Genomic DNA, 19716 nt, shown 5'->3' with positions numbered 1-19716 from the left:
GAAAGCGCATCAGCATTCATGGCTAGAGGCCAGTTTGTTACACAGATGGATGGGCAGAACCCAGTGATTTTTTCATTGCTGTTGTTGTTAGTAAGTGCAAAACACCCATCCTCCCCGAACTCGGATCTCACATGGCACTGGAAGGGGAGTGACCTATTCTCAGCGCTCAGCGAGGCACCACCTTTACAATGCGCCAATGTCATTTTCAAGCCAGAAAATGCCCACTGGCCACCACCGTGAAACTCTCCCCAGATCTGCGGCCCCACCAAGGAACCTCAAGGAGACGAGACGCACCCACACCTGGCTTCCCCAGTGCAGCCTCTTTCTGCCCCACACACTCCCCTAGGAGCAGCTCAGGACACTGGTGGCTTCGGGCACGACTCCCAGCCACATTTCCCAGTGGTGCCTTCCCCATGTCCCCAGAAACCAAATACACCTGAATGAATTATGCAAACGTCCTCTAGTTGAACTGCCTGGTTTTTGCGTTTTTAAATCAGGAGAAAGAATCTGACACAGAGGCCATGTGACTGTACTACTGAAAGGTTTGTCTCATGGCCGAGAGCGTAGAGCTCATGTCTCTGTTACTATGCGAACAAGCCGGAAAACGTTTTCTTCCCCTGCCTTGGGGAAAGAGTCTGATTCCTACGCAGCTCAGCACTCGGACAGTCCCAGCATCACAGACGTCCCTAAGTACCTACAAAAGGCACGAGTCAGTGGCTGGTCATCCAGGGAGCCGGCAATCTCCCTGTCCTACCAATTTCAGAGCTTCGGGGAGTGAGTGCACTTTAGGGTAAGGAGAGAATCCATTCATCCAGAGGAGCGGTCCTCCCTAGAGGGGGTCCTAACGGTCCTTCACGTTGGAAGCTTCTCCCGGAATACGCGTGGACACTCCTTCACGTCCTCTGGGGTGCTGCAGACCTGTTAACAAAACCTCAGTGCGGCAGCCTGTGTCTGCTCTAATACAAGATTGTATCCCCAACATAAACTTCTTCAGAGCTGAGGCATGGAGAGTTCCTGTGCTAGGTGTGGGGAGTAATCTGCCCAAGGCTTCCCCGACCAAGACCCCTGCAAAGCCCCCTGAGTATCAGGTCTGCCTGGGCAAAGGGGAACCTTGGAGAGTGCCAAGCACAACTCCAGAAAAAAGCGTCCAAGTAGCAGGATGTCATCAAAGCAGCTGTCCCCAGCCACACGGTCAGGACCTGACCTTTGCAGCACAGGGTCCTTCCTCCCTTCGGACACCCAGGACCGCACTAGTGCCGAAGGTGCCCCGGGCTTCGGGCGGCAGGGCCCTGGACCCTCAGCCCCGCATGGCCTTCTCCTGTGCTCCCAGAAGAGTCCTTCCTGAGAGTCCCCCTGAGGAAGGTCAGTGAAAGGAGAACACCAGATGGCTGGGACCGAGGAGAGAGCGGAATTCCAGGCGAGCCAGCACAGGGCCATGCTCCCTACAGAAGCTGAGGCCGGGCCTTCCCCGGGCCTTGGAAGTATCCTCGGCGAGTGTGCAGAGGAGACAGAGCAGGGCAGTCGGCCGGGACGCGGGGAACGCTGTTCTGGCTGCAGCAGTCGGGCGGCTACAGACATGGCCAGTCCTTGTGGCCCAGCCGCTAGGCTCGGCAAGGCTGGCAGCCGGGGGACCCCCAACCCCGGCCCCCCGGCCGGCTCCTGCCTCCCAGGCCTGCGGCTCAGTTGTAGGAAAGGTAGTCGATGAGCCGGGGAGGGATGTTCAACTTGGTGATCTTCTCCAGGCCTCCGACGCCAGTGGCCCTCCTCAGGCTCACCCGGCAGAGCTGCGACAGGGTCAGAGGTGTTTCTGGAAGAGAGGAAACAGGAATCCCGCGTGGTGAGCAGAAGGAAGGAGCAACACCACCCTCCCCCTCAGGAAATGCCAGGGCAGACCTTGAAAGCTCCCCCTCCCCTCGGGCTAGGATGGGGCCTGCGTGCCTTCCGGGAAGGCTACCAGGAGGGACGCCAAGGACCCCCGAAGGAAGATCAGGAAATGGAATTTGGGTAGCGTCCACTGGGATTTCATTCTGTGAGGTTCTGGGGAGGCTTTTCTTTACCCCTTTTCTGTAATGTTAGAACTTGGCACCCAGATTCGTCAGCAAAGGACTGCTCTGTGGCTAGCAGGCTCATTCCTCAAACTTCCAGACAGATGAGGGATGGGGTGAGGGCCAGCGCCGGGCAGGTCCCAGGCCACAGGCCCTGCTCTCACCGCCCGAGCCGCGGGGCAGAGAGGGACTCGGGGACAACACGCACACACCACAGAACGGCTCTGACAGACACAGCTTGGCTCACAGGCTGAGGGTCAGGACCTCGGGACGAAAGGAGAAGCCTGCAGCCGGGGCTCGGGAGGGCGAGCACACCGGGGCCAACAACGGAAGGTCCCTGGGGGCCCCGGCCACCAAAGCACCTGCGTAACAGAGTCGGCTTTTACAATGATTCGATCCTTTAAAATCCCACATATGCTGCAAACATCTGCTTGATAAAAATACAAATTCGCCAAACACAGTATTCTCGACTAATGAAGATTTATGAAATAAAAAATTCTTTGAGAGGAAAAAAAAAAGAAATCCTGGAGAAATTCATTTTCCCCCGTTACTTCATGCCCCCAGTTATTTGGAACAGGAAAAGAAATACCCTCCAGGACATGTTTGACACATATGGATGGTGTCTGCCTCTAAGTTCAGACGGATTTCGGTTGGGTGGGGCCAGCAAACATGTGAGTAAATTGGGTTTTTTTTTCCCCCAACTGAGAGGCGTCTTTAAGACTCTTGTGGTGGTAAGGCAGTATAAAATCATTTGAAAATCTGTACCCATGGGGCGCCTGGGTGGCTCAGTGGGTTAAAGCCTCTGCCTTCGTCTCAGGTCATGATCCCAGGGTCCCGGGATCGAGCCCTGCCTCGGGCTCTCTGCTCAGTGGGGAGCCTGCTTCCCCCTCTCTCTCTGCCTGCCTCTCTGCCTACTTGTGGTCTCTGCCTGTCAAATGAATAAATAAAATCTTAAAAAAAAAAAAAAATCTGTACCCAGGGGCACCTGGGTGGCTCAGTCGGTTAAGTGTCTGCTTTTGGCTCAGATCATGGTCCCAGGGGCCTGGGATCAAGCCCCACTTCGGGTTCCCCTTCTCCCTCTCCCTCTGCCTGCCACTCCCCCTGCTGGGCACTCCCTCTCTCTTTCTCAAATAAATGAATAAAATCTTTTAAAAAAGAATCTGCACCCAAAGAAGTCTGGTCCTCAGCCAGATCCTTTGTCCTTGTCTCCTGGAGGGTGGGGGTGGCTCATAGGGGCCCAGGATGGCTGGCTTGCTCGGACATGACTGGACAGACTGTCGGAGCATCCTGCAGGCTACCCCGTGCCGTGCGAACCCAACCAAGCACATCCACGTGACAGGGACGGCGCGGCCTCACTTTCATAGAACTCCAGGCACTTGGCCGGCGCGCTGCTGCTCCACGTGTAGTCGGACGGCTTCTTCCCCCGGTTGTCCCGTGCGTAGATGTTGCCTCCAAACTCAACGAGCATCTCGATGAGGTCAACGTTCTTCACCTTGGCTGCGTGATGCAGGGCGGTCTCGTGAAGCTTCGCTGCGTTCACGTTGGCCCCTGCCGGTCCAGAGCGGAGAACGATTATCACAAGCGGAGGCCGAGAAGCCAGCAGAAAGGTCGGGTAGTACTTTCTCACTCCACACAGTGTCCAAAAGCAATGCCCCAGCCAGGAAAGAAAGTCAAGACTGATTCTCTACGGCCTTTTCAGGATCTTTTTCAAGATCCCAAAGCAGTAATCATTTTTTTTTTTTTTCTGCTGGTAGGAGAGCTACAGACCAACAGCTGTAGGAAAGTGAGAGAACTGGAAATGGAAACTGGAAATGGAAACAGAAAGAAGAAAAAGAAAACAGAAAACTTGCCTGTGGGTTAATAGGCAGTTCTACGACCCCATACAGGCTGTGCCCATGGATCCTGAGGCTCTGAGAGCTCGGGGGAAGCTACAGAAACTTCCCTGCTGTTCCCGCTCCCGTGCACACTGTTCCTGCTTGCATGAGCACATGCACGGCAGGTGCAGGACAGAGGCTCTGGAAAGCTGTGCTGCAGGAAGGAAGGAATACTTCCTAGTAAATATGCTTTCACAAAAGAGAAGCTCAAAGGAAACACAGGTCATGTTCCCCAAACATCTTCCACAGTTCAAGTAAGAGATGAGGTGTCTCGTAAGCTCTGCCACCCACCTGCTCTCAGGATAGTGGTAGACATTCAGAGGGGCGCCTGGGGGGCTCAGGCGGTTAAGTGTCCGCCTCCACCTCAGGTCATGATCTCGGGGTCTGGGGATCGAGCCGCACATTGCGGTGGGGGGGTGTCCTTGCTCAGTGGGTAGCCTGCTTCTCCCTCTACCACTGCCCTTTTCCCTGTCTATGCTCTCTCTTTCTCTCTTTCAAATAAAATCTTTTAAAAAACAGTAGACTTTCAGAAAGAGGTGAACAAGTACTAATTATAATATTTTAGATGCATCAAAAAATATTTTGATGAAAACAGGATTTGTGTAAAACATCATTCATAGGACATGGCCATCACCAATTCTATGCAAGGGGATCTCCTGGACCCTCGGGATTTTTTTTTAAACCAACTTCTTTGAAGTCTGCTCCTAATGGATAAGGAAGTTATAAGAGAAGGGGGATAGGAGAAAAGTATCTTAAAGAAGTCAAGCAAATAGCCCAGCATTAATGAAGTTATGGCCCCAAAAAGAGATTCCAATCACAGTCATAAATATCAGCAATGTGGGGTTAGAGGAGGTCAGATCACCAAAATATCTCCATGTGATAAATTTGGAAGAAATAAAGGATGTAAGGGTATTAGAGTTCCTGTCCCACTGCTCAAAAATATTTGGAAATTCTGGTTTCTGACTTAAAAGGGTTTCTTTTTAAAGATTTTATTTATTTATTTGAGGCAGAGAGAGAACTCAAAGCTGCACAAGTTGGTGGAAGGGAAGAGGGACAAGCAGGCTCCCCACTAAGCTCAACAGGGGCTCACTCCTAGGACCCAGGGGGCCATGACCTGGGCTGAAGACCAATGCTTAACCAACTGGGCCACCCAGGAACCCATGACTTAGAACAGTTCTAATCCCCTAGTAGAACCTAAAAACTACATCCATAACAGCCATCACTGCCTGATCCTAAGAACACAGCAACCACCCCAACAAGATAATACAAGCCCAGAAAAGTTCTCTGCCCAACTCCCAAGTCAGGTCAAGGCAAAAAAAAAATCCCTCAGGAAGAAAGCTACATTACCTAAGTATTTAATTCCGCAGATACGCACTGCAAAAATAATGCTGAAAGGCAATCTTTGAAGAACCATCCCCCCATAACCCTCCTGCACTGTTGGGGGGCATGCAAGCTGGTGCAGCCACTCTGGAAAACAGCATGGAGATTCCTCAGAAAGTTGAAAATAAAGCTATCCTATGACCCAGCAATGGCACTACTGGGTATTTACCCTAAAGATACAAACGCAGTGATCCGAAGGGGCACGTGCACCCAATGTTCATAGCAACAATGTCCACAATAGCCAAACTATGGAAAGAACTTAGATGTCCATTAGCAGATGAATGGATAAAGAAGATGTGGTATATATACACGATGGAACACTATGCAGCCATCAAAAAAAATGAAATCTTGCCATTTGTGATGACGTGGATGGAACTAGACGGTATTATGCTTAGCGAAATAAATCAATCAAAGAAAGACAATTATCATATGATCTCTCTGATATGAGGAAGTGGGGCTGCAACGTGGGGGGTTTGGGGGTAGGAAAAGAATAAATGAAACAAGATGGGATCGGGAGGGAAACAAATCTTAAGAGACTCTTAATCTCACAAAACAAACTGAGGGTTGCTGGGGGGAGGGGGGTTGGGAGAGGGGGGTGGGGTTATGGACATTGGGGAGGGTGTGTGCTGTGGTGAGTGCTGTGAAGTGTGTAAATCTGGCGATTCACAGACCTGTACCCCTGGGGCTAATAATATATGTTAATTAAAAAATAAAATAAATTTAAAAAAAGAACCTCTCCCCATGAAACCCCAACATGCTGGGGGGCGCTCTTCCAACAGCCACCTGGAAGAATAAGGAATTCTACAGCTGCAGTCATAAAGCAAATAGGAGCATGAATGCTAGCCGCAAACTGGTGACGAAAAGTAAACTGTAAAGTGTACAGACTGTGAAATGCAGGAGCTGTCGCAGGTCATTAATTGTGGCAATGATCTTGCCAGGCGGGATGGGAAGAGACTGTCTCTGTTTAGCAAGAAAGACGGGGCCACAGGCGGTCAAGGAGAAAGCTAGTGGTAGGAATAGCTCTCGGACTCACACTCCCCTTGCTTTTTAGGCTACAAAACCACCGCATAGTGATTCTTTCCACAAGGTGGCATCCCAAGGTACAAAACAGGCTGTTTTTACTGCTCTGGGCTCCTTTGGACTGGGGGTGACACAGAAGGGAGATCAGGAGGGGACACTGGCATGCGCTGCAGCTGGGCGAACCACAGACCTGGGCACACACAGTACAAACAGCAAAGAAGGCAGAGTCTGGAACACAGCACCGTCTGTTACAAATACGTGACTCAACCCTCCTGGTGTAGCTTACAAAACACAGAGAAAGGAAGCGAACACACATTAAAATGGGGGCTGGGGGGCAGGGACAGAGGAAAGAAAAAAGGGTGAGAAGGTGGTTTTGTGGGGACTGATGATGATGTGCCTGAAACTAGGGTGGGGAGAGGAAGAGGGACTGTAGGGGAGAGGAAGGAAGAGATGGGGGGGGACAGGGGAAATAGGAGAGAAGGGGAGAGGGAGGAGGAGGGAGAGAGAGAGAGGGAGTGCAGGAGGGAGGGAGTGAAGGAGGGAGGGAAGGGATGGAGAAAGCGGGGAGGAGGAGAGAGGAAGCCAAGCAAAACAACCAAAGGCATCGTTGGGGCATTAAAAATTCTCAACCTCAATCTTCAGGGAAAAGAGGGTCAAAGTCTGATTTCTGATTTCAAAGCACGACCAGACCACAGCGGACTCAGAGTAAAGCCTTATGCACGCGCAGACCAGGGCCGGCTACACGCGCCAGGAAGCGGGACCACCCGGGGCACCGGCCGCAGAGCAGGTGCGCAGCACCGTCCCCCGCTCCTCTGCGGTCCCTGCTCCTCTGCGCGCTCCCTGCGGCGGCTACAGTCTCTGCGGCTCCGCACCAGACCCTGCGCCTCCGTGCCCACCCCGGCGTCTGAGGCTTCCCGTGGATTTTCCAAGGGCTCTTCGACCCACCCCACCATGTGAAGAATCACTACTTTCGTTAGAGCCCACATGCTGCCCTCTTCTCTCTCCTTTCCGGTGTGCCGTCTCCCGCGGCTGAAAACCGTCCCTGTGCTCTAGGAAGGAGGAGCTGTCAAAGGCGACCATCTAAACCTACAACAGTCAAGCCCAGGGCCACCGGCCTGGTGGTGACGGTCACCACTGCTGTGTGTGGGAGCCTTCCCCAGGGCACCCCATTCTGTCCCTCACTCCATGCCCCAGGTGTTGGAAAGGTTCCGGTTGCCTTCCCAGACTGACCAGCCCGCGCCACTGAGCCCACACCTTGGAATTTGCGGGGAGGGTGGCTGCTAGGGCAGGGGGACCGCCTGGCCTCTAACCCCGGGAATGGGCCCTGACTGGTTAATCCCTCTCCCCACCCCCAGGAATTGGTTCAAATAACCTGGGCCTGAGCCAATCAGAATGTGCCGAGCCTGGACAAAGAGACTAGGTTGGGTTCAGAACCAGGACCCAATGTGGGTTCCTGAGATTTAAGGGGAAATGTGTGGGAGACAGCTGGAGAAGCTGTTTCTCAGTCTTAGAGAAAACTACCCGAAGCCTCGGGAAGAAAAGTGGATTTGAGCTGACCCTGATGCTGTCATTTTCAGCCCATTAGGGACGCCAGGCATAGGATCAAGCCAGCAGAGTGGACAGCAGACCTGCAAGATTCAGAGACATGGCAGCTTGAGGATGCAGACAACCCTTGGGGCAAAGTGACCCTGACACCTGCCTCCTCCTGATCCTTTCGGTCTCCTGGACCAAGACTTCCCTTCGGCCCCTGCACGTGGCTGCTTACAGGAGTAACTGGCTCCATAAAGTCCTGATTGCTACAGACGGGTGCTGGGGTTCAGGGCCCTGACTCGATGCTCTCCCCTCCAGCCACCACTAAAGGAACTAAAGAAAGGGCACCAGGTGTCCTGACCGCATGCACAGCAGGCGCTCTGGGGACAGCTGCTGACGGTAACGTGGCCATTTCAGCTCAGCAGTCACGGCAGCTAATAACCCTCGGTTGACCGCAAAGCGGAGTGACTGGCTGGAAGGCCTCAGACTACTCCTCGTGCAGACGGTTTATCGTTGTGTAAGAAGGAAAACCACCCCAATGGCTAACCTGACACAAAATGAGTCTTTTTCCCTAAAAACACGTAAAAGTGGCTCATGAAAGCGAACCAGACTCCGGAACAGAAAAGCACATGTAACTTAAGCTCAAATGACTGTCGTCCGGAGAGAGCACGTCATCGTTCTATTTCTGACCAGTTTTGTGTTTTATCCTAAGTTGCACCCAGAATGGCTGAGCTAAAATTTTCCAACAAAATATTTACATTGGGTTCATAACGAAAGCTCCCTGCCAGCACCCACTTTGGCTATGTTTTCAAAACTGCCATGGTAAACAGGTCCTGAATCCAACCTTCACTGGACCGGGCTGTGCTTTATTTCGTTTTTTGTTTTTTGCCTTGAGAAACCCCCATCCTGAGCCTGAACAAGGACCCGGATTCCAAATGTGCTGCCTGCTCCTTTCCCACGAAGCCCCCCACCTCTTTCTGATTTAGATGCAAACTCATCAGGCAGGCACAGTGGCTGGTCCCCTGCCCACTCAAAATAAGGACTGGCCTTTATCGAGCAGCAGATCCTACGGAAACGTGAGTACAAGTCCTTCCAGCAACCCCGCAAAACGGGATTTATTCTTTCCAGCTTTATAGATACAGACACGGAGGCCCACGGTCTCAGCTGTACAGGTGGGAGAGCCACTTTCCAAGCTGCTCTGATTCCACTGCCCCGCTCATGGGCGGCACACGGAGCAGGTAACCAAAACACCTGCATCAAGTCACGCAGGTATAAACACCAGCACGCCTGCCCCAGCAGCGCAGGGAGAAACAGGACACACTCACCCTGAGCAGCGCAGGAGAAAGGCCGGCCTACCTGCGTTAAGCAGCATTTTGACGCAGTCCAGATGCTCCCGGGCACAGGCCACATGAAGAGGGGTCCCGAAATGGCAGTCATGCGCCTCCAGGTTGGCCCCGACGTCAATAAGCAGCCTCACGCACTCAGAACTTCCTTCAAACGCATGGGAAAGGACGGGAACCATGAATGAATGTGTGCATTTGCTGTCAGCCCAAGGGAGCCGCAGCTGGACAGGTAAGCCCCGAGCCTGGCTACAGGGGGAGGAAGGGGGCACCAGGGCTGTGGCTCAACCAAACACCATTCACAATCCCGTGTGGCCCCAGGGGCCAAAGAAGGTCCCTTCGGGGCCTGCAGGGTTTACCGAGGCTGCCAGGCAGCGGACCAGGGGGAGAGGGCACAGCGGACCGTCTTGGGGGAGAGCCTGCGATACCACCCTGAACCGCCGGACTCGGCTCCACGGCAGCTAGGAAAAAGCTCCCCACCTCCGGCTGCCTCCTGAGCTGTGTGCGGGCGGCGAGCCTGGGCGTGAGCTTCCGAAGCGGCCAGCCCGAGGCCACGGCTCCTGGATGGACCTCCCTAAGCCTCCCTACCTCGTAGGTCCCCTGCCCTTGTCCCCGCCGGGGCTTCTCCTGCCTCTTCCCCAGCATCTCCAACTCGGTTTGCGTGGGGGTCCATTCTGCCCCAGGCTGCATCCTCCCTCCTCACTGACTCCTGCTCCGTCACTGGCAGCTCCAGCCCTCTGCCCGGCACGCTCTTGGGGATGTCCTGACCGCGGCACAGTCCTCTCCCTCCCCTCCTGGGGGCCCCTGTGCCTGGCCGGTCCGTCTCGTCATCAGCATCGCTCCTGAGTCGGCTCTGACCCTGTGCCCTGCTCTCCCTCGTACTATAAACCCTGCCGATCCTTCTCCCAAGCCTTCTAAGTGAATCCGTCCCCCTTGGGCTCCCAGGGCCTTGCACTCCCGGCTCCCCTCTCCATGTCAGGACTCGCCCACCCCTTCATGCCTCTACCGAGGAGCAGCAGATGTGCCACCCCAAACTACGCTACTTTAGCTGAAGGATCATTCTGAGTTTGAGGCAATTAAGCAGATACAAGACCAGCTCTCCCCACTCCCCCATCTGCCCGAGAGCGGAACATAAATTTATAAAGGTGTCCCTTTTGCCCTCCACGCGGAAGGACAAATCAATGACCAGAAACAATCCAGACATGTATCAGCCCAGAGAGAGCCTCAGAGAGTGCATATGACAGTGGGTAGGTAACACCGAAGCAGGAGATGGCTCCTGTCCCAGCCGTGATTCTGCAAAGTGGGGATTTCAGGCCACATGCAGAGAGACGCAGGTGTGAAATGGCAGGGGGCACTGCGCAGCTCTAGGTGGGACTGGGGGACGGGGTGGTGTGGGGCAGCGGTGGGAGAAGGCGGGGAGAGCTCCTGAGTGAGACCCAGGCCGCCACCCCCTCACAGGCCGGGCCGAAGACTCTGGTTTCCACCCTGTGGTCCCCCAAGGACTTGGAGGAGTGACTGGACCAACGGCATGATCACACGTAGTGTCGCGGGTTCCATAAAGTGTCCTTGGAACTGTACGATGGTCCTTTGACCTGGATGGCAGTGGCATGGTCTCAGCACTAGGTCCGGGTGACAAAAGCCGACCTCATTGGGCAGCCGGGTGGGAAGCCACAGAGGACAGTGGCTCCGTGAAGAGCCGTGGAAGAGCACGCCCCACCCCCACAGCCCCACACCCCACCCCCCGTAACCAAGACCAGCACGGAGCCTGCCGATCCAAATACCGGCCAGGAGCTCACAACCTTCGCTCAGAAGAGTAGAATCCAAACTCCGGAGTCTGTCATTTAATGAGTTCCCACCCGCCGGTGTTGCCCTAAATTTCCAGTCTTCTCTGTTGACCCTCCACTGGGAACTTCCGGCCCAGTAAGCCTGGACGAGTCACCTTCTCTGTGCACGGAGTGGCCTTCCTCTTACCCTCCATTGAAACCTATCCATTCCGCGGGGCAGATGAAATCCCACCTGTTCCGAGCCTCCAGGGTGCACCTCCTCCCCCCCCGCCAGCACCTGTCCTCTGGCGTATGTTGGGTCTCCTCGCCCAACCAGAACAGGGAGCCACAGGGCAAAAGGCTGGGGAGACAGAGGAGGCATGGCAGGGGGAGGGACTTGCAGTGTTAACATCTGAAAGGCACTGGAGGGCACCCTGAGAAACAGAACCCCGCCCTGGAAACCACGGCCCCCCCAACTCCTGGGTGAAAACCATCTTCAGGAGAAAACGTGGAGGTTCTGACAGCCGGGCAACCCCCGACCAGGAGCCAGAAGCAGTCTGGGCACACTCCTTAGCCAACCTGTGACTTCCCGTCTACACTGCTTGCTCACGTGGACTCACCGCTCATGCAGGCCTCGTGCAGCGGGGATGCCGTGTACAGGGGTGGGTTGACCTTGGCCCCGTAGGCGAGCAGGAGCTTCACGCACTCGACACTACCTGAGGCACAGGCATCGCACAGGGGCGTGCTGCCATCGATGTTGCGGGCATCCACCTGGTGGGAGGGAGAAAGGAGCGGGGAGCGTCAGGGTGGGCATCAGGGCAGAGGGGAAGCCCACGGGACCCGCTCTCTCCCCCGATGCACATTCATCTTTGCAAAGGCCCTTGTTGGGAGCACCAGCGTCCGAGTGTGCGCTAAGATACTGCGCCAGGCAAGGGCGTTCAAAGACAAAGGAACGGGGGTCAGGAGTGCCCGTCAGCCTGCCAAGCGTGGGAGGCGTCCTCTTCGAGGCTCTTCTCTCGGGACAGACTCAATTCTGCTTCCCTCTTGCCACCTGCCCCCTGCCCCAGACTGCAAGCTAAGGACGCAGGAGGAGAGTGAGTCCGAACTCCTGCTCAGAGTGCCGGCTGCTTCACGAGGCCCCTCCAGCCAGAACACCATCGGGAAGGAAGGCGACTCCATCAGCCGGCAGGGTCTGTCTAGAACTCCGCTGTTATTCGGGGACACACTACACTGTGTTCCGGTTCCTCGGGGGCCACCATCAGAGGTGAGACTCTGGGGAGCTGGTGTGGCGGTGGGACCGGTGCGGCTCAGGACGCACACTGGGGCCCGGGTTCAAGCAGCTGCCGGTTGTAGGTGTCCAGTCGGCCCCTCCCAGTGCCCCGCAGCCCCCTGCTCCGCCAGCCAGACACAACCGGCTCCCGGCGCGCCCTGGCAGGAGTGTTTACACAGGGAGAAACAAACCCGAGCCTTGTGTTCTGGGCCAGCCCACCCCTACCTTCCATAGAGAGCAGCAACCCACTCAGTTATCTGAGACCACAACCTTGCTCCCGGACCCAAGCAGCAGCTCCTGGGCCTGTGTGATGTGCAGGCCTGCTCCTGCCCCCGCATCCATGCAAAGCAACCCCCCTGCCTCTCCCTGCCTACGACTGCCTCTCTCTGGCCACCAGTATGTTCCTGAAGCCGAGCCATGACCACACTGGGCCTCAGCGTGCCACGGACCTAGAGAAGGCCCCTGCTGGCTTCCTCCTTCCCGTCCAGGGGTTTTTCTCCTTTCTGTGCATTTGCACAGCACAAGGCTAATCCCGGGCCTTGTCTTTCTTTTCCCTCCCTCCCTAGGTTCTGGGGAGCAGGTGCCATCCCTCCCATCTCGGGGCTCTGTCCCACAAGCCCTCACCTGGGCCCCAGCAGCCAGCAGCAGCTGCACACACTGCGCCTGGCCCTGCAGACTGGCCGCGTGCAGGGGCGTGATGGAGTCCACCGTGACCTGGTTGACACACGCGCCACTCTCGATCAGCCGCTGCAGCTGGAGGGTCTCGCCGCGCTGGGCCGCCTCGTGCACGGGGGTGCGCTCCACCCAGAAACCTGCGCGGGAGAGCACACGAGCGCTGGGGCCGCACCACCGCCTCAAGGGCCAGAGAACCCCATGCAACCCCAAGGACCCTTACGAAACCCAAGACACGTGTGATCAGAGTTGGTCCAAACACCCCCAGACTCCCTGGGGGATGGGCGCCGGGGCGGTTCAGCCAGTTGAGTGTCTGACTCACCCCGTGAGTTATCTAAGCCAATCATAGGAACCCTGGTCCCTGCTGCACAGCTGACCCAACTGTAGCTCCCAGGAAGGGAGGGGGAGACTGGCAGTGGTTTCACAGCTTCAAAACTCCCCTCTCCCCCAAGGACTTCCAGAAGACCCTCTCCCTTCTTCACCTCCATGCGGCCTGGACCCAAACACAGTGGTGCTGGAGCCATCCAGCTGCCTCCTGAGCCTGCACGAGCAGTGGGACGGAGTGCCGGAGCCTTGAACGTGGTGAGTCTGGGGTCACAGGGAGCCTGGTGCCCTGCTGCCCACTGGCCTCCCTACTATGTGGGAATGAGGGTTCCCGTCTGGGCCAAGTGCAGACAAAAAGGCACTAACTAGCTGAGACCGTGAACCACCTGAAAGCACCCACTATAGCTGTGTTTCCTCAGTGTCCATAACCCAGGGTACAGTGGCATCTTCTAGACACTCAGCTTTAAAAAAAAAAAAAAAAAGTGCTAAATGACCATGCTGGGTTAATACCGACCTATTCTGACCGTCACACCACTTCAAAAGACGAGATCACATCACATACCTCTTCATGATAGCAGTTTCCACTCCTTACACTGCACATCTTATCACTACATTCCCCTAGAACAGCTTTTTTTTTTAATTTAATTTTTTCAGTGTTCCAAGATTCACTGTTTATGCACAACACCTAGTGCTCCATGCAGTCCGTGCCCTCCATAATACCACCACCAGACTCTCCCAAGCCCCCACCCTTCTCCCCTCCAAAACCCTCAGTTTGTTTCTCAGAGTCCACAGTCTCTCATGGTTCGTCTCCCCCTCCGATTTCCCCCAACTCACTTCTCCTCTCCTTCTCCCCATGTCACAAAATAGACAAGCCAAGCTTGTGGGACTTTCTACTCCCTCAAGAAAGGGACCCAGGATGTTTGCTTCCCCCATGGTAATGACCAGTCACTGGCACGCCTGTCTTGGAGGCTAGTAAAAAGCAGCTACCACCGTAAAGTCGGTCTGGAAGAAGCCAAACCCGCGGGCAGGGTGAGGGGTTGCAACCCCACGAAGGTGAAAGCAGGGTGGGGGCCCCCAGTGTTGCAGCAGGACGGGGCTGCAGCTCAGGAAGGCGAGGGGGGCCTTCGATTTCTTGCACTTCGCAGGTAATTCGGTTTTTTGTTTTTTTAATTTTTTTATTTTTTTTTACACATTGAAGGCCTGTGGCAATCCTGTGTTGCAATTTTTCCAACCGTTTTTACCTCACTTTGTGCCTGTCACACTTCGGTCATTGCTACAGTATTTCACACTTGATTACCTTTGTTGTCGTGACCTGCGATCCATAACCTTTGATGTTACTTACCTGTCTGGGGATGCCCCAAACCATGCTCATAGGAGACGGGGAGCTTAATCGACAAATGTGGGTGTCCTGACTTCCCCAGCCAACTGTTCCCCCGTCCCCCTCTTGTCAGGCCTCCCTATTCCCTAAGACCAAACAGTGAAATTAAGACCAACTAATAACCCCACACCGGCCTCTCTGTTCAAGTGAAAGGAAGGGTCCCATGTCTCTCGCTTTAAATCAAAAGCTAGAAATGAGGGGCCCCTGGGTGGCTCAGGCAGTTAAACTCCTGACTCTTAATTTCAGCTCAGGTCATGCATGGTCTCAGGGTCATGAGACGGAGCCCCACGTTGGGCTCTGCACCCCGCAGGGAGGCTGCTTGAGATACTCTCTCGTCTCCCTTCCTCCCAACTCACACACATGCACTGGCACTCTCTCTAAAATAAATCTTCAAAAAAATGTTTTTAAAAACAACGAGAAATGATTAAGCTCAGGAATGGGGGCATGTGGAAAGCTAAGACAGGCTGAAAGCTAAGTCTCTTGCACCAAACAGCCAAGTTGTGGATGCAAAGAAAAAGTTCTTGAAGAAAATGGGAAGTGCTACTCCAGTGAACACACGAAGGATAAGACAATGAAACAGCCTTACTGCTGATGTGGAGAAAGTTTAGGTGGTTTGAACAGAAGATCAAAACAGCCACAGCATCGCCTTGAGCCAAAACCCAATCTAGGGCGAGGCCCTACCTCTCTTTAGTTCCATGGAAGGTGAGAGGCGAGGAAGCTGTAAAAGAAAGACAGAAGCTAGAAGGCTGGTTTGTGAGTTTTAAGAAAAGAAGCCATCTCCAAATCATAAAAATGCCAAGTGAAGTGGCATGTGGTCCAGAAGATCTAGCTGAGAAAACGAACCAGGGTGACTACAGCAAATATTATCAATGCAGATGAAACGGGTTTCTACGGGACGAAGATGCCATCTAGGACTTTCATAGCTAGAGAGGAGAAGTCAGAGCATGGCTTCAGGGGACAGACGGCTTCTCTGGTGAGGGGTTAATGAATCTGGGGACTTTAAGTTGAAGCCAGTGGTCACTGAACATTTCAAAAATCCTAAGCCCTTAGGAATTCTGCTAAATCAACTCTTCCCATGCTCTATAAATGAAACAACCAAGCCTAGGTGAGAAAGTATATGTTTACAACACAGTTTACAGAGTATTTTAAGCCCAGTCTTGAGACTTACTGCTGGGGGTGGTGGGGGTGGGGGGGGAAGCACTCAAGTAACCCTACAAATTGCTTAGAGATGAATGTATTTGATGGGACAGGTGTGAGCCTTTGAGCATAAAACAAGGAACCCAGAAAAAAATCCTCCTGGGTTTAACTTCAGCCTTGCTTTTTCTCGTTGTGTGAACTCAGTTGTACCTTTAAATCATCAGACATAGGGACCGACTGCAGCTCCCCCAGGACAGGTGACAAATGCTGGCACATAACCTAGCAGATCGAGGCTCTTACAGTGGTCCCAGAAACTCTCCTTTCCCTCTCCATCAGACCTTCTGATTACCCCAGACAGTAGTGAGCTGAGTTTGGAGTTCTTGGCCAAGAATGACTGAGAAAATTGGTTCATCTGGCTTAGAGCCCCCAAATCCTTAAGGAACCCTTTTGTCGTCTTCTGGCAGCCTCTCGAGTACAGATCTTGAGTATAGATCTTGAATATAGGATCACTTTTTCAATTTTGAAAATGGACCCTTACGTTGGGTCCATAACATCCTGTATTATGTTTGCAAAGTTATGAATACTGGATTCACTTAGGAGATGACTTGCCCTAAATTCTCTGCAGAGCCTTACAATATGGCCTCAATAAGTACAGTCTTTACCTCTCCGAGGTGTTCTATTAAAAAATGGAAAATGTAATGCTTGGAAGTATACTATGCATCTAGAATTTCAGATCAGAATGTTAAAATGGGTTACAGTTCCTACAGTGGGCCTCTGCTTCTGCTGGGATAGCAGGTCCCAGATCCAATACATTCAGCTGATTCATTGGCGTTGAGAATGAAAGTGTCAGGGTATATTTTTTAAGGGAAATAAAACAATGACAGTCAAAAATATCCATGAACCTCAGAAGGTGTAAATCCATTGTTGGAGTATGCTTTTCTCTTCCAGATTCCTTAAACTACACAAAAAGAAAACAAAAGCACTCAGAAGTAAATGCTCTGTTATTAAGCACTCTACATGAACAAAAATATGCCAACTAGTTTTGGCTGCCCTGGTTAGCTGTTCATTGCTTATTTAACTGAACCAAACACAGATCACACTGGTGGGGTCAAAGTCTTGTGCCTGCCTGGAGTGGAATGCCGGGTCAAACCAGATGCTTATTAAATGCCTTTGATCTGGTTGAAGGTGGCTGTTTTGCAAGACCAAACACCTGCCTTGCTAGGACTGTAACTCCTCACACTGGAAACTGACTCTTATGACTTCCCACGTTTATTGGCAATGCTGTTTTTACTAAGGTAAAGGTATTTTAGACAATTTTTTTCTCTCTCTCTTTTTTTTTTTCTTCTAGGTTTTCAAAGTGCGTTCTGGGCACATTTCATCTGCTGTAGTATTACTTCATTGGCAAAGATGTTTGCTCCCCCCAGGGAATGTCCTTTTGCCCTCGAATTCATTTTATTCTTCCGTAGCCCAGATGGTAAGCGAGATTCGGGGAAGAACCGAGATGGTTTTTTTCTTTTTCTTTTCTTTCTTTTTTTTTTTTTTTTTTTTAACACAGGGTGGCCTGTCGCAAGGGCATCTCCTCCTCCCGGAGCAGATGCCTTCTATGACAATTGGGTGTACCTGTAGGATGCTAATGACAGTGCGCCACGACCTTCTCACACCGGGCACCTCCCGGGTGGTCTGAGCTTGGCCATGACTATGCCCACCCCCTCCAGGCGTCTTGCCCAAGGTGCGCGGCGCGCGGGTGGGTCTGCAGTCGGGAAGTCCCACGACTGACGCGTCACGACCATGACTGGCTCCGCGACTCGCTGGCCGGGGTCGAGGAGCCGGACGCAGAGCGCGCCGGAGATGCTCGGGGATCCCCGAGGCTGCTCGGGAAAGGGAACCGCGGCGCTCCCGCCTCGGCCCACCAAAGCGCCCCGCCGGCGCCCCGGAGGCAGCGCGCATCACGATCGCCGGGCGCGCGTCCTCGGACGCACCTGTCCCGCCCAGGAGCAGCCCGGCGGCCCCTGCCTCCGGGCCCGGTCCGCGCCCGCACTCCCCGCACCCGCGCCCGCACCTACCCACGTCGCCCAGGAAGCAGCCGTCCGGCCCGCGGGCCTCCATGCCTCCCGCCCGCCCGCCGACGCGCGTCCGCACTCCGGCGACACCGGCGCCCGCGACCTGGGCGGAGCTCCGCGGGCTGGGCGGGCCGATGCGGGCGCGGCGCGGCCGGCCGAGGGGCCGCGGGAGTTGTAGTTCTTCCGCGGCCGGGCGCCCGGGACTCGGCCCGGAGCGCGGGGCTCCCGGCGGTGCCTCCCGCTGCTGTGTGGGCGGCGCTGCGGAGCTGCTCTGCTCTGGGTCCCGGAAGACCCGCCCCGCACTTTCCACCCGCGCCCTTCGGGGGGCGAGAGCAGAGCAGACGTGCCTTCCCCGGGCCCGCGGCGGGACGGAGGCACGGGTTTCCGCGTAAGTCCCGGTGGGCGGCTACGTAGTGAGCTGCGCTTTGCTTTGCTTGTGCAAAGCGGGTTGCACGGTTCGGCAAGTCTCACTTCGTCCAGGTTCCTTGTCGCCTCGGCGCGAGATCCCTCTCCCACCCCGACCGGGACGGAGCCTACGCGGAGACGTTAGTTTGGGCCGGAAAGTAACAATATCAGGACGTACCCGGTGCGGAAATACACGAGGACCCGTGGAGAGCAGAAGGGTTCTCTCTCCCCTGGACGACTCGAACCTTTTCCTCCCGCCCAGACCGCGAGCTTTGCGTGGAAAGGGAGTTTGAAGCTTGTCTGACCAAAGCCCCTGGGGAGTCCCAGCCCCGGACCTGCAAAGGACACTTCAAGCCTGTTTGCCGTGTGTTCGCCCCCTCACTGCCACTTGTTCCACAAAACTAGGCTCCTGCATTTTTCTTGTGAGTTTCTTGCATTCTATATTCAATGTACATTTTTTAAATCTAGTTGCTGTGGGATGTTATTTTTTTCTATAACAATGCCTTGACTCATAGATCGTATTTTCTTTGATTTTTCTTCCTTGACTAAAGCATCGTCTAGATCTTAGTACAGACTGTATATTTGTATATACCAGATATATTTGTAAACCACATATATTTATCCTGTATTTATGTCTCTACATAGACACGTATGTATTTCTTAAATATATTAGCAGATATTTCCTAATTAGCTTATTTTGTAAATTTTTTTCCATTCTGTTGCTTGATTGCAATATTGCAGAAAAGTTTTAGCTTTTCATATATATTCAGAAATATATACTCTGAGAGTGTTCCTTCTTTCTCCAACGGTCAGAATGTGTTTCCCCACCAAGAGCCAGAACATGTATGTAATTATTTTGTTCTGTTCTACTGTTAAGTCTTTAAGTCTGGAATTTGTTTTAATCTATAGGATGTAACTTAATTTTTGTCCAAGTTGAAATAAAGTTGTTCTGAAAACATCATTAACTAGTGATTTATTTTTGTGTTAATTTCCTTTTTTGCATTTCATTTGATTTTACTTTGCAGATTTTTTTTTTTTTTAACAAATTGAAGGTTTGTGTGTTGAGCAAGTCTATCTGTGCCATTTTTCCAACAGCATTTGCTCATTGTGTGTCTTGGTGTCACTTTTTGGTAATTTTTGCAGTTTTTCAAAGTTTTTCCATTATTTATGGTGATCTGTGATCAATAGTCTTCGATGTTACTGTTGTAACTGTTTGGGGGCACCATGAACCACACCCACATAAGACCTCAAACTTACTTGATAAATATTGCGTGTGCTCTGAGCGCTCCACGCACCAGCCACTCCCATCACTCTCCCGGTCCTCAGGCCTCTCTCTTCCCTGAGATGGAACAATGTTGAAATCAGGCCAATCAATAACACTACAATGGCATCTGTGTGTACAAGTGAAAGGAAGAGTCACCCACATCTCGCTTTAAATCAAAAGCTGGGGTGCCTGGGTCGCTCAATTGGTCTGCCTTTGGCTCAGTTCATGATCTCAGGATCCTGGGATCAAGCCCC

General features: G+C 53.4%; 1 protein-coding gene across 2 annotated transcripts; it reads right to left on the bottom strand.

Annotated features, from left to right (window-relative positions):
- Positions 1 to 398: 398 nt before the first annotated feature.
- ASB13 (ankyrin repeat and SOCS box containing 13) lies at positions 399 to 17869 on the bottom strand. Of its 2 annotated transcripts, XM_032881658.1 has the most exons (6): positions 17797 to 17869; positions 12847 to 13034; positions 11573 to 11723; positions 9206 to 9340; positions 3402 to 3593; positions 399 to 1807 (listed from the first exon to the last, which is right to left on the bottom strand). In XM_032881658.1, the coding sequence occupies exons 1-6, from the start codon at positions 17837 to 17839 to the stop codon at positions 1680 to 1682; spliced, it is 837 nt and encodes a 278-aa protein (XP_032737549.1). In that variant the 5' UTR covers positions 17840 to 17869; the 3' UTR covers positions 399 to 1679. The 2 variants fall into 2 exon arrangements, with proteins under 2 accessions (XP_032737549.1, XP_032737550.1); XM_032881659.1 differs by lacking the exon at positions 9206 to 9340.
- Positions 17870 to 19716: the final 1847 nt, after the last annotated feature.

The sequence above is a fragment of the Lontra canadensis genome, unplaced genomic scaffold, assembly GCF_010015895.1.
Source record: "Lontra canadensis isolate GAN:19392208 unplaced genomic scaffold, GSC_riverotter_1.0 scaffold76, whole genome shotgun sequence".
Classification (NCBI taxonomy): domain Eukaryota; kingdom Metazoa; phylum Chordata; class Mammalia; order Carnivora; family Mustelidae; genus Lontra; species Lontra canadensis.
Note: the sequence above shows the minus strand (reverse complement) of the source record. Positions and strands in the feature narration are given on the sequence as shown.